Source organism: Gasterosteus aculeatus, chromosome 6, assembly GCF_964276395.1.
Source record: "Gasterosteus aculeatus chromosome 6, fGasAcu3.hap1.1, whole genome shotgun sequence".
NCBI lineage: Eukaryota > Metazoa > Chordata > Actinopteri > Perciformes > Gasterosteidae > Gasterosteus > Gasterosteus aculeatus.
Genome location: NC_135693.1, coordinates 7,977,094 through 7,992,036, shown reverse-complemented (window position 1 = coordinate 7,992,036; position 14,943 = coordinate 7,977,094). Strand labels below are relative to the sequence as shown.

At 49.0% G+C, this 14,943-nt stretch overlaps 1 protein-coding gene across 1 annotated transcript; it reads right to left on the bottom strand.

Moving 5' to 3' along the window:
* Window positions 1-3,436: 3,436 nt before the first annotated feature.
* ism1 (isthmin 1) lies at window positions 3,437-13,301 on the bottom strand. Its single transcript, XM_040179222.2, has 6 exons — window positions 12,282-13,301; window positions 8,018-8,230; window positions 6,864-7,131; window positions 5,264-5,407; window positions 5,079-5,168; window positions 3,437-4,810 (listed from the first exon to the last, which is right to left on the bottom strand). Exons 1-6 carry the CDS (start codon window positions 12,417-12,419, stop codon window positions 4,293-4,295), a joined length of 1,371 nt encoding a protein of 456 aa, XP_040035156.1. The 5' UTR covers window positions 12,420-13,301; the 3' UTR covers window positions 3,437-4,292.
* Between the last annotated feature and the right edge of the window lie 1,642 nt (window positions 13,302-14,943).

Here is a 14,943-nt window from a genome sequence, read left to right as displayed (position 1 = left end):
CTCTGCATCACTCATGTGAAAACCCACATAAAGCTTGAATTCAGAACACTGTTTTTTGTGGGGGGGGGGGGTTTCAATATCAATCACGTTTTCAAAATTGCTCCACTGTCAAAGATGCTTTTCTCCTGAGGTTGTATCACGAAGCCTCTTATCAGAGAGGGTCTGTCATGTCTCATCGATTCTGACGGCCTCTGGCGCAGTAGCTCGTCCTGCTGTTGGCTCTGGACCGTGGCCACTGTAAGTGTCTGAGAGGAATGTGCTATAGAGATGTTCAGGAAGATAAATATGTGCACCGTTTGAAGAGACGGATGCCTCCCTGTCAGTGCACCGTGCCTGGTTGTGGGGTAGGACGACATTTTGATGGCATCCAGCCGATTTGCCTCTCCGGTGTAAGATGTCACAGTCCGTTGACATCACTGACATGCAAAATGTATTTGATGGGTCAGGAGGAGCAGCAGAAGGTTGGTTGGGGAGGAGCTATGCATGTTTGTTTGTTTGTTTTTTGTTCCACAACCTCCTGGCCGCGGGTTTGATGTTGAGGTTCCGTCTGAAAAACAGGAGATGTTACCTTGCCCCTCACCCACCCTCACACCATTCTCCATTAGCCTGATTGCTTGTTATTACGGAGCGCCCTCTTTTCATCAGGGATAATCTGTGTTGCCGGGATACCCTCTGGCCTACTCGGCAGAGAACCTTCCCCTTCAAACATCATCCCTCTCTGTCCTGGATCCCCTTAGCTTTGAAAACGGATCCTGGGTCTTTAAAAAGGACGAGGTCCTGAGCCATTCAAGGTGTATCCAATGCCTCGTGCTCAGCAAGGCTCTTAAATGCAAAACAGACGGTGGAGCAAATAAAGATCAAAGGCAGCAGCCCCGCTCGCCCCGGCCCGCTGTCCTCACATGCCAGGCGGTGCTGTCACAGTGAATCATGGCCACGCAGCTTCCATGCTCATGCTGCCCCTCCACCCACCACCAAAGGGCCACACCAATCCCCTCGACACGTTACAGCCCCCCTGTCTAGCAACAACAGACACACAGGGTTAAAAACCACACAGTGACCAGTGGCTGTCTATCCCAGACCGAGCCAGAAAAGACCCTGATATCTCCCACCTTCATGCACATCAGGATCCTGCCTTCTGCCTGGGAGATGCACTCCTGCTGGGACGGGAACATATAAAATATGGGCAGGAACTACATTTGGTTCCATAGAAATAGTGACTTAATATAATAACCCTTTATTGCAGAGCAGATTTATTTTTGTCCGACAGCTTTGTGGGTATGATGTGTGGCTTAATCAGCCGGCTCGTGTCATTTCAGCTTTTGTTTCAACTGGCACAGAAACCATGAGCCAAAGGCCGGTACCAATCAAGCCACTACGCCCATTCAACAAAACGATATTCTCTGCTTGTTAATTTGTCCAAGTGGAGTAGCATCTTGTGCTTTGTCATTGTTGTGGCGTAGACGGTGTGAGCGCAGATCCCTGCAGCATCTCAGCGATCCTGGCGGCGGGGGTTAAGTAATGCGCTCTGCCCTCTCAGATGCTCCAGCTAGTTGAGCTGTTTGTTCAGCTGTGCACCGAGGCCCATGTTAGTTTCCCCCCCACACCACCCATTCCTCCCCTTGACTTGCTGTGTGAGCCTATGGCAGGCAGAGGGCCAGCAGCCCCACCCCTGTTTTGCCGGGAGGACATTGTGGGGGGTGCGGGACAGATAGAGCTGGTATATGAGAATCGTCCCAGTCCAGGTCAGCTATTCCAGATTAGAGCACCAAAAAATAAACATTTAATTAGGCTTGCCGCCCAGTTGGGGCCCTGTGGTGTTGCACTTCCTGCATTGTGCTACACCACCCTAAAAAGTTGCAATGCAAGAAAGGATGAAGGATGGAGGATAAAAATGTCTCTGCCACATCTGCACCACACCGCAAAACAAAGGAGGGGCCTGATTGCCACCACGCACCGCGGTTATGTACCTGCAGACACCCTCCAGAAGTGGGACAACAAACCACCTGGACTGGTTTTAATGTGAAATATGTCTACAGAAACAGCTGAGCTTTCGCTTTGTTTATTACAACATGAACCCGTCCAGGTTTCCATTGCTTTCTTATTTCCACAGTTAGCTCTCGTTTGGAGAGCTACTATAAAATCCCGGAGCCCGCCCTGTCAAACTGTCTAAAGCAGCATAAGTGCATTGGACATCATTTTCTTCTCATAACAAAAATAGAGGCAAAATACCAACAATCATATCATGGCGATTCTTAATGAGCCCTTTGAGATCCCTGACAATATACCACTAATATGGTGCTTTGCATCCTTTGAAACATGCCGGAGTGGAGTGCTGGAAATAGCAACACAACGGCGAGGCCTCTCTGACGCCCCACAGCCGACGCAAGTTTCCTCAGCATTCTCTGCTCTGCAGTTGGTCCGCCGTCTCGTACATTTTCACACCAATCATGCTGTAAATCTGCACTGCTACCAACGACTTGGCAGATTCATCACAGCGCAAGTTGTGCATGAGTTCGCAGGGAAAGAGGAGAAGAAAGGAGAGATGAAAAGTGAGGAGGGTATGAGAGTAATTGCCTGCCCGACACGTGGAGCCTGTCTGGGGAAGAGATACTCGGGGTGCTGCTGGAGGTATGTTATCAATTTCAGCTGGGCCATAATCTTTCAAAAATACAGACGAACGCCTCGCTTTCATCTCCGTTGCCCCGTCCAGCCGATGGTCCCCCAAAGATAACCAGTCATGCCGCTTACTGTAATCCTAGCCTCGCCCCCTGCTTTCACCGGAGAAGGACAGAAGAGTTAAAAAGAAAGCTTTACACCGCGGGAGTCTGACAGTACGGAGGGAGCAGTTTATCTACATTCTAAAAAAATGCATCCGTGTGATGGAAAAGCGAACGCCAGGGTGGGTTGTTGACAAAAGCCCGTGTTTGGGAGAAATGTGTCAAAGGACTCGCGAGTAGGAATTTTGTATGAATAGTGGAGAGACGGGGCGTTTGCAAGCAGCGCCTCGGGGGTGTGGAACGTGCTGGGGCCTGCTGCCTTATACAGACAAGCCCCGCACACGGCCACAACTGCAGGAATGAGGGCACCATGAATGAGTTTCTCTGTGTGACAATGACTGCAGCACTCAGCGGAGAGGGAATGGTCAGAGGTCCTTGCTGCGGACAGGCAGCGTTTGGTGTGTGTGTGTGTGTGTGTGTGTACAGAGAAATTACCCAGGAATGTGAGGATGCATGCCAAAGACAAAGAATCCGAGTCGCATTGAAGGGAACCTTACCCTCTCGCCCTCTGAATGAGCCCCGCCGGATAGAACTAATAGAAGACTTGTGCACGGGCTTAAACCTGGAGGAGTAAGTTCTTCCTGCAGATGAATTTCCGTCGACAGCAGGAGGGGGGAATCTAAGCATCTAATGGAAGATTGTTTATCTAGACATTCAAAGCCTTTTTGAACATTTTATTTACAGTCTTTCCATACAGTTGAATTCAGACACACTTTGCACTCGATTACAGTTTAATCCTAACTCGAGACAGGAATATGCACATTGAAGCCAGAGAGGGATCTCAAGTTAGCATTCAGCCAGAAACCAATCATAGGCACCCGACTCAGACACAGCTACAACTTAATAAATACTTTACAAAAATAATGGAGGCTTTTTACAATAAAGATCTGCCAAAAAGACACAGCTGTAAATTGATGGTACAATAACAAAAATGTGCATGCTAAATAAATTCACAAACTAACATGAAAACCTGGATATTTAGAATGACAAAACGGGAGAAAATTAGATGAACCTCTTCTGTCTCCTCCACATTGCTGAAAGATCTCATTATTCTATTACCACAGGCCTCTCTCCGATTTACCAAAACATAAACAATCCATGGAGACGAACATGATCTAAACGAACATTCCTGGAATAACAATTTCCCTTTTTAAGAATACCAACTCGGTTCTCCCTTTGGTGACCAGATTAAAGTTATCAAAGGTGATGCAATTACTGGCAAACATTCTTAATAATTTCTTTAGAGGCTTATTTTATTCCAAAAAATCTTTTCTTCTCTTTTTATTCATTCTTAAACAGAGCAACGCTGTTTGGCTTGTTTTTGTGAGGTCAAGAAAAGTCCCTGTATGTAAGTGTCCTAACTCTATTCTTCTTGCTTCAAAAGAGCAGTAAGTATTGTTCCTCATTTCTTGTGTTACTTGATATAAAACAGATTTAAAAAAATATGTTTTTGAGGTTTAACTGAATCTTTAAGCAATGTGTACTGTTTTGTTTTTCTTTCCGCGCTGCGGCCGTCTAGAATTCCCTCGCTTCTTCGAACTGCTTGTAGTAGTCCTCGTCCTGGGGGTTGTCGGGACACTTCCGCCCGTTGTTTGGCGGCCTGGCCTGGTGGTAGCGGCTCCAGTCTCCTTTGCAGATGATCCAGGGCAGGACGTCCACCTTATAGTGCAGGTCGGCTGAGAACTCTGTGCTGATGAGGTTGGGCGTGCCGGCCCCTTTGCCGCGGGTGATGAGCTTCATGTTGTCGTTGTAGCAGCAGTGCTGCGCCGCCAGCGTGGTGGACTCCAGCGTCAGCATGGAGCGGATGCAGTAGCGGGCGGTCGGCTTGTAGATCTCCAGCTTCTCTTTCGGCCCGCTGGCGTCCTTCCAGCGGAAATCACGGCGCGTGATTTCGTCGCGCACGTCCGCCGTGCTGTACGCCACCTCGGTCGGGTAAGAGCAAGGGCAGCCGGGGAGGTCGTTCGCCACCTTGGTCATGTACTTCTTCAAGAAGTCGCTCTTGCAGTTCATCCATCGCTCGCAGCTGTCCGTGTCTGAAACAAATGGAGACACCGTTGGATGCTGTGTGACAGGGTGTAATGCTCAGCGTGAGAGTGTGTTTCATTACGAACACACACACACACAAAGACGCAGGGCAGCTGTACACTGTGGTGTTCCTGCCCCGCTGCACATTTTCATCTCTGCGCAGCCCGAGCGTGAGGAATGCCGAGTGTGTGCAGGAACGCTGCCGCCAGATGGGGGAACTGTTTTTGATGAGTGCATGAGTATCTGAGTCTGGATAGGAGGAGAGTAGAATCTTACCAACACCAAAGAGCTCCGTGGCATTGAATCCATCTGTTCCGGCCAACAGGCTCACTTCAGTAGCTGCCGTCTTGAAGGCATCTTCAATACCTTCAGAAAGATGGATGCACAGTGGAAGGTGGGTCAGAGATGAAAGTCTCCTCGTGTAATTGTTCTCTCTCTGTTTTCCAGAATCAAGACCTTACCCGGGCAGTTAGGCATATCACAAGTTCTGGACTCGGTGGCTGTGCAGGCGTAACCGCACGACCTGGTTCTCTTCTGGTTGCCGTTTCCACAGGTGACGCTACACGCCGTCCAGTTACTCCAGTCACCGTCTCCGTCCATATAGTCTGGATCAGAGAGAAACAGGGTGAGAGAGATCCTCAGCTCTGATGCAGGCCACATGCTGAACTTAACTCAGGCCTGTTAGCATGCCTCACTAATAATAGGTGAGGGGGGGGGGGGGGACATGAAAGGGGAAGTGGTGGAGCTCAAAGTTCTCTTTGACTTTGGCCCTCAAAGCAGATACCACGCAAGCTGGTCTACACACACACACACATACACACACACGCGCGCACACAGGCATACGCTATGTTGCACATGGCATGGGGCACAGTACCTGAGTTCAGAAAGTGAAGTAAGGAAAGTGTTTTGCTAATTCCAACGAAGTTATAGGGATCTGCAAATAGAAATTCTCTCAGCTGCCTGAGTATCTCTGGCACATTGGCACTGGACACCATGCAGCTGCTCTATCTGGGGTTCAATGGTTGGAAATAGGAAGTGATATTGTAAGAAATCCTCTTTATAGTGGAGCCGATTCACTGTGATGTGCACTCATTTCTACCACCACCATTGGTAGCGCATGGTAGCATACACACACACACACACGCGCCCACATCTTGAGAGCAGTAATTCATCAGTGAGGAGAGTTAATGTGGGCATGTTGGGATGGAAGTATGTCTGGCCGGGATCCAAACCTTCCTATAGCCACGCCCCCCCCCCCGCCATCTGCCCCTCATTATTACATTTTGTACGAGTACAGGCCGGATAGCGAGCTCTGCTCCCTCCCCCCTTCCATGGCTCACTCCGGCCGTAGAGCGCGTGGCAGCTCAGACAAAACTCTTGAAAACTCAAGAATCATGATTACCTGCCATTGGCCCACAAATGACACAAGTGACTGTTCCACCAGTGACTTGTGATGAGTGACCCTCACTGCAGGTCCGTAGCTCTGATTAAGAAGTTTAAAACCGGGATAGAAATGATGCCGATAAATGAGCGCTGTGATAAGCCAGAAAAAAAAACTAATAATATGAAAACCACCTCCCTAACCGCCGTGGTGCAAGTGGATGAAATGACATATTCCACGTCATACAGCATTCCTGTTCCACCACGTCGGTTAAGGCATGCTACAACACGGGCCTGACGCACGCTGTATGACGGGGAGTATACATTCTTCCACGGCAGATCCATCAGTGGGGTTACTTTTGTGTTGTGTTGTGGGGACGGAGTGGCCCAATCACTGCAGCGGAGGCGTTAAAACTGTCACCGAGCAGGCCCCGCCAAACAGAGGAATCCTTCTCATAAAAAAAATAAAAAAAAGTGTTAAATGGTTCAATCAGGGGCTCCCAAAGGGTCACCTGGGATGACTGCCCTTATTATGGTGACAGCTTGATCCAGTAAGTCTACAAATTACAAATCAGTCCGTGGCCATCCGTGGAAACCCTGGAGACCCAAATCAGAGTATTCTGCCACGTGCGTTGTGCATCATTTCCTTGCAAATACGTATATCCCTCCCGTCTTCCTCACCATATTCAGTTTGAGCCTTGCCTCCTCCCCCCGTGCCTCCCCTCCTGTCCCAGTCTGCCGACGGCCTGAGGAAGTTGCTGTCCTCCCCGTTGCTCCCGTAGGTGCGATCGTTCTCCTCGGTCTGATGAGCGGTGGAGGGGGAGGAAGGTGAAGAAGAGCGAGGCCACCAGTTTCTCCAGTTAGGAGACGCCCAGTTGGGTTTGCTCTCCTTACGCAGGCCTTTCTCTGGCTCGTGGCCCTCCAGTCCATCCACCACTTCGATGGTCACCTGGATTCAACAACACAAATCTGTTTAAAGGCAATTTTCAAAACACTTGTTGGGACACAACGGGTCAATCGGGGGCCTTTGGGGGGGGGGGGCTTTCTGATCACTCACACAAACAATATCCTCCCTCCCTCTTTCTCCTTTCTGTCCTCACACATGTGCCTCCCAGATGGGGGGGTGGATGGGGGGACAGGGGGGCTGTAGAGTACCCCTGCCCCACAGTCACCCTCCCACCTCTTGGGCTCTCTGCACCTAAACACAAAGTTCAAAGGGCTATTCAGCCTCCTCTAGACCATGAAAGCCAGATGAATCCCAGGATCAAAGACCCCCCCCCCCCCTCCTCTCCCCCAGACTCACGCCCTTGCTCAATTGGTTGCTCAGCTCGCTTCCCACATCTTGAGATGTTAATACACTTTGTTCGTGCTCGGATTTAGCGGCGATGCTCTCAGATATGGAAAGACCCCCTTGGCTGGATTAGACAGGAGAATGATTTAAACATGACAGCGGTTGCTCGGCCATCTGCACCACTGAGGTACTTACGGCCGAGCGGCTCGCCACACATTTACATAAGCTGCCCTGTCGTCTCCTGCAGAGGGTTAGCAGTGAGGCCTCGCTGGTTAGCGTCTGCCTTTCAGCTGTCATTATGACGGACGCGAGACCTCAGTGTCCATCGTGAGCTTCACTACGAGCCAGAGCGTGGGGGAAAAGGACAGGGTGAGAGGGAAGGAGGGAGCGTGAAAAGAGGGAGGGTTGGGGGGGGTAAGAGTGCACCCAACTATTCTCGTTACCCCCGATTGCTCTTCCTGTCCTGTGTGGTTGAGTAGCCAAGTCTTACAAGAGAGTGAAAGCATCAAAGCACACTAGCAGGTGCGCAGACACACATGGTCACCTGTATATTGGGATTCTGTCCGTTGATGTCGGCTTTGGAGAGGTCGGGGAAGTTGTGCAGGTCTAGGAGGAAAGCTCCTGGGCCGTCCCGGTGTACGCTGCTGCCTTGTGCCCAGGGGAGGGTGGCAGGCCGGCGGGCCAACCGGTGCTCCGGGCCTGATCGCCGGTCCTCAGGAGAGCGTTGGACAGAGCTGCTTTTTGCATTTATATTGTTCTGCAGAAGAGAGAAAGAAACGTCAGATTTTATTCATTAAAGTCTGTGCACTGGCACCATATGATGGTAAATATTTGATTCCCTTTCGTGGGTGGGTTGAGACTGAGGGCCCTGTCACTTGGCATCCACAAAGTCTGCACTCCCAGCAACATTAGATTGATGTTGACAGAAGTTCATGAGGCCGTGACCTGTGTCATAAATCCTTTTGACAGTAGACTCTCGACTTCTTGGAGCCCAGAAAGTAGGAGCCACTGAAGCAGTGGGAAAAACACAACAGTGATTTCTGTGCATCCACCAAAATTTGATCCGCCTGGAGCACACATTCAGAGCCAATGTTACAGCAGGACTGTATTTCTCTCCCTTTTTAACAGATTACACTGCTGCTTCAATGTAGTTATGTGGACATTTTTAGCAAGTCCGGGTCCTGGCCAGGAGAAAAGCGTATGTAAGAGGTTTCCTGCTATGGGTCCCAAAAGGACAGTTGAGCACATATGTGCCCTGTCAGGTATGCACAGAAAGAATAATTACACCCCTATTGGAAAGGTAATCAGAAGTAGTCAGAAATCGAGCATTCGGGGGTGGCAGAAAATGAATTCAAAGAAAGCATACAATCAAATAGTTTGTTGTCTTCTTTCGCGTCCCATTTCTTCCTACATAGTGTTTTTGTGGCCGGGCTGAGGCCTGAGAATATGGCAGCAGTGCAGCACGGTTGCGGTGGCCAGTCACAGACGAGCTGTCAGCTCAGTTGCATTGAGGCGGGCGTAAAAGCCCCCAGTGGAGCTGTTTGTGTCAAGCCAAAGTGCACTCCAGACGCCGTAGATGCTACTGCACGGCAATGGGGGAAGGATTCAAAATGTACATGTCAACATGTGTAACTTGAATAGAAACCCAAGAGAGGAAATACTCCCGACTCCGGACTTCCATTTAGCATGTTTTTCACTAGACGGAGAGATGTTGAAATTCACACATTAAGTTGATGTGATGCATTTCAAAGGCTTAAAACACTTTAAGGATCACATCATCGCACATCACATGCAGACGTGTGAGCTGCAGCCATAATTACACATGATTACACTGTTGCCCATAAGTATCTGAAAGGATAAAAGATGGCTGTGCCTTTTGTCTGTAGCCAACAAGCAACAGTAAATTGTTTTCAAAATCATAAGAATTTTAGGAAAACACATTCCAATTAAAGCCGCACCACACAATTATGGCAGAGATCTGAATACAGAAAAAGGCATAGTTTGTGCGTCAACCCCTCTGTGGCCCTCTTTGGTTCTATCTATCTCAAGCACTCGGGCTCTGCGATGCCCCGGTGATAACCCGGGCTTTCTTGTTCCCAGCCTTCAGAAGTCACTTGGTGGCTGTAATTGAGCTCCACTGAGGGAGCAGGCCCAACGCAAGGCTCACAGGTTCAATCACAATTAATTACGTACACACATGTGTAAATAACGGAGACAGATGTGTGTAATTTCCTCCCTCGTAGATAATATTTTTATGGTTATTAGTAACTGCAATTTTCCCATCGCACACTTCACAGCCACGGACGGTGAAGACGGACAAGGTCCTTCTTGTAACTGGGAGGTGTTTTCATTCACAACACCAATCGATCCAAAAGTCTCTGTGGCTGCTGATTAATTCACAGATAACTTTCTGTGAGTTATGATTTACTGCTTTCTGCATGAATTGGTCTATTGGAAGAAAGCAGATGCTTGAGCACAAATGTTTGAGGATACACAAACTGTTGGCTGCTACAAACCATCCAACCACCTTTATCCGGTCTAATCCTAATTCAATCTTGTGTTGTGTCACATTATGATAGATGACACGTGGCAGGCAGATGATCTAATCCTGAGGCAAATTTGGATTATTTAACGTCAAATTTAAATGCATTGTGATTAATGCGATGGTGTTTCACTCAGTAAGGGAGAGTAAGTCAGATTATGGGAAAATATTGGTAGTTTAGCACTAATGCAGTTCATATTTTTGGAGGGATTATGTGGAAGATAGTTCAATAACAATGTTCTATATGGGAGAATTGCTGTTAAGAGTTTTTTAACTAAATCAATCTGCACAGAAGTAACCCCTTGAAAATGCCCGTGTTCTCCATTGACGGCAGCATGCTTCACGGTCCCTCATCGGAGATCTGCCTCAACAAGGAATCTGCTTTAATTTGGAGATCAAAAGTGACACACCGGTCCTCGGTTCATCTGGGGCCTCCAAGGATGTCACCCCGCCCGCTCTCAAAAGCCATGAATGAACACTTGCACACACAAGCCACCCCCTCTCCCTCCTCACAGTATCTCTCGCCTTTTCCTGCTTCCCCCCCCTTTTCACTTTGTGAGGGCTGCTTAAAGGGGCATGACTCCATTTTCAATTGGGAGCAACTCAGGGGTCCTTTCCCCAGGGAGGCTGGCAGGAAATGAAGGCAGTGCAGATGCTTTTCAGCCACGGCACTTATGTAGGTGGAAGAGAACACTATCCTTCCCCTGTGACACATGCCTCATACTGGGCTCACATACGTGTTTGTTTACAGGATCAAACTCAGATGGTTGCGACTTGACGATAAAAGCCATAAATAAGCTCGAGGTTAGAAGACCATGTTGGTGGCGGACAAATGCTGTTCTTTAATTCATGTCACACTAATGTAGACCGCCACAGAGGTTGAGTCCGCTTTGTCGTGTCGGTGGTGATAATGTGACCTGGACCGAAGCCTTTTGGCGCTCCACCACAGGTGCACGGGTCCGCATCCTGTCGTTTGTGTTTCTGTGAATGGCATTTTAAATATGACACCACGGACAGACAATACACCCCCTGGGCCGTGACAAGCCCGGTTAAAAGATGACATCACCGTCTTCAGTGGCAGTCCAGTGAAGCATATCCGGAACATTCATGTGCAAAAAGAAAAGTAAAAGACATTCTTAGCGCTGCTCTCAACATGGAGCACGAGGGGCAATGTCGGCCTCTTTCATCACACGCCAGAATCTCAATGTAAAGTTGGACTCGTGACTAAAGGGATGTTTGGATTGGATTTGGTGACATACAGTATGTTTAGGATGTTTTGCTGCAATTTCCTCAGGAGAAAGTCTCTCCGGGACCTAATCCTGTTGTTCCATATTAACAATTTGCTCTGTGAAAAATATTCCATACATTCCTGTAATATTTCTTCACCTTAGCAAATTACCCTCACCATCCTCTGTTGAAGTGAAACGGATATCCATTTATTTCCCACAGGCCCTGATAAAGAATTTATGACAGGGCGCCCTTCCAGTGGGCATAAATACCCATTTATCACCCGGGCACGACGGAAGTATCAGTAGCATGCTAAATATACATCAAAAAGCAGCTGAAGGATGCTTAACATCCCCGACCTGTCTGAACCGTCCAGTCAAGATTTGAGATTCCACTGCCGTCTGCATACTTAATACTGACGTGAAAATGGCCAGTTATGCAGTTAAGCTTGGCTTAAACGGTTATCGTGGTTACAAATGTCTTAACTTGTGAAATTTTGCAACCCATAAAAGTGTCATTGACATCTGCATTTGACTATGGTTCTCGTTTAAATGAAACAAGTTAAGCTTGAGGCATGATCTGGAGCAGGGCGCGCTGAGGCCGGCAGTCAGCGTGATGCCGGACTCTCCTCCACCTTCAGGGGTTCAGCCTGACCCTCCGCCTCATCGTCTTGGGTGACAGTGATGAGCCTGTGATGACAGAGAAGTGCCCACAGCTACTATTTAACCCCCAATTGGGAGGTCCGTTTGGTGCTGGAGGAAGGGGGGGGGGGGGGGGGGGGCGGTTGATCTCTGACCCTGCCCCATCTTCCATCCTTCTACTTCCTGTTATTCCCTGGGGACACCCAGGGGAGCCCAAATCCGGTGTGCATGTCAACAAGCCCCAAAGACTGGCAGGGCTCAGTTTACCCGGACCGTCGGGCCAAACGAGCATTTTTTTCAAACTCACCAACTTTGAAATCCCCCCCCCCTTTTTTTTTGCCTCAAATGCATCCCGAAGCCTACTTGCTCACACCGCCCCTCCAAATCCCCCGACTCACCTCTGTAAGTGCCGCGTCCTGATCCAGGCTCAGGGTTTGGTTTCCCTGCGGCAACGGACTGCCCCGCAGTACCGTGATGTGCAAGGTGAGCAGAACAAGTCCCAGGAGCAGCAACAGTTCCGCAGCCAGTCGCACCATCCTTTTGACGCGGCCGCCCTTGGGAGCCTGCGGTGCGCCTGGAGCTCCGATTCCGCCTCCTCCCGGTGCAGAGACTCCAATCTCCGGATCCGCCGGCGACGAGGAGCCGCAACACCACTTCGGAGCCACTTCGGGAATCAGCTTTGCGGAAAAATAAAATAATTGAAGGGAAATGGATCCGAGGTGGAGTGGTCCAATAATTTCGGGGGAGGAAAAAAGAAGGCTGAAATTGAGTTTGGATCTAGTAGGGGATGATTGCGCGTCCTAGATTAAGATTGGTGCTCTTGCTGTTTTAACATATAGTCTCATTTGGGGCCAAATTGGATGAAAGTAGTTGTGCTGAAACACTGCAGGGCTGATTCAGCGCGCAGCATTAACACTGCCCCCCGCCGACCCCCCTCTTGTTGCGCCCTCGTCAAATCTCCAAACTCAGGAAACTTTACGCCCAGTTACCCCGTGGTTTCCCCGGCACATTCTCAGACTCGCTTTTGCTTTTACTCCTTCTCAACGCGTTTCTTGTCGTGTCCACATTCTGCGCTCTCCGACGTCATTCGATGACACTATACCTCTGGAGAAATGCGCACAGGTAGTTCGAAGTGAATCTTCCCAGTTTAAGACGTCGCGATGGAGTTCTGTCCTCCTCAAAAACAGTATTCATCCATCTTGCTGCAGGTCGTGAGCCCGCCGAAATGAAAAACGGGCCACCGGGCGTGCGTCTCTAACGAGGTCTGGAGGAAACAAAGTCCAACCATATCCAACCTTTGACTTTCTAAAACACGCGCTGTTCTTGATCGGCGCTCTTGAGGTGGTTTTATACCATACGCCCCTAAAGAGGCGCCCTCCCCCTGGTTAACTCCTTCGTCCCTCCCCACCATTCCCCTTAACACTGTGTGTGGAAGTTCGTGTGTGAAACACCCCAAACAGTGTATAATGATACGTTTCTCCCATAGCAATTGGCCGCTATAAGGCTCCTCTTTAAAAAAGCCAAATATCTCAATGCAAATCACAAAAAGTCTCACTTCAACAGTCTTCTAAAATCACTTCATTACACTGAGAAACGTCATTTTACAGGCACAATAGTGACTCCCCCCAAACGACTCCGAGTGTTCTTTGGGGTCTCCGGAGGCGCGTCGCGGCGCAGAGAGGAAGACACCCGGAGGCGCTTTGCAGGAGGTCAGGACATGTGCGCTGCGCCAGCCTGGTGTCGTCCTTTCATTAAGAAAACGCTCCAACACTTCACTTGCGCGAGACAAACGGCGCGTAATGTGATTAGCCCTCGTGCGACTTTTTATTGTCCGCTTCCGAGGACAGGTCGCTGTGTCAAATTATGCACCAAGCGGGGATGCTGCCGCTTTTGGCACGGGGGGGGGGGGGGGCACTGCGCCGAGGTGCGGAGACGATCGTGCATCGGAAGTAGTTTGTCACCTTTTGAAGTTGAAGCATTCCGTTTGGGCAAAAGTGGAAAAAACAATGTCGCTGACAATGACCGGATATTGTTGTTGTTGTTGTTGTGGTTGTGAATGACTTGTCAGTGTAGCATAATTGGGGCGTAAAAAGATATCTTGTTTTTTTTTGGCTGTGCGCAATTGTTGTTTTGCCCCAGCAGGATCATGACAGTAGAACATCAGCAGATCCGATGCATCGCCCCAATTAGACTACGGAATAAATAAATACATTCCTGCATTACACGGTATCATTTTTCAGGTCGTCAGCGTTTTAATGTGTTAAATTCAAAACAAGGAAAACCGGTCAAGGGTCCCCCCATATATGCATTTAAGTGTCACGAGCACAGTAATGAGCAGTTTGGTTCAGGTCCTGAACTTACCTCAGCAGGGATGGAACTCCAAATGTGCTCATCTGATGCCCATGTGGTGACAGAGTGGATCTGTTTTTCCCGTATTATTCCAAAGATTGCCTAAACAAGCAACAGGCAGCAGATAGCGATGGACTGACATTCACATTTCACTTAAACCCCTGTAGCCTACTCGAAATAATTATCTCACAGTATCTGACGAGATCAAATGTCTGGATTAGTCGTAAATGCATATGAAAAACACTTCATTATGCTCTCTGTTAACAAGTGGTTCCGTTGAGTACAGCTTTACTCTTCAGTTACAGTCCTTCTTTCTCCGGGCACAGGAAAGCTGTCTAAACCACGTAAATCTGCTCTTTGTCTGCTTCACTTCAAAAATCCCTCTCCAGAATAGAAAACTCTCTTGTCCAAATGGGAAACAGGGCAGGGAGAATGGCTGGCCTGCTTTGGACACAGTGGTGGACATCAAAGGCGTAGCAGAGGATCCCCCCTTCAGAATAGCAGCTACATGCCATTCCAATAAGTGCAGTGTATGTGGATCTGCAGTTCAAAAGAGGCAGGCAGGTCTCTGGGGCCTTGCCACCAGTAGTCAGGCTGCGCAGATGTTTTAAATGCCAGCCGAGACCATTTGCCACTTCTGCTAAAACGCAAAAGCCGTTGGGACGGACTGGGAGGGAAGTTTGTCTTCGTTCCTGCCAGTGGATGTGCGTC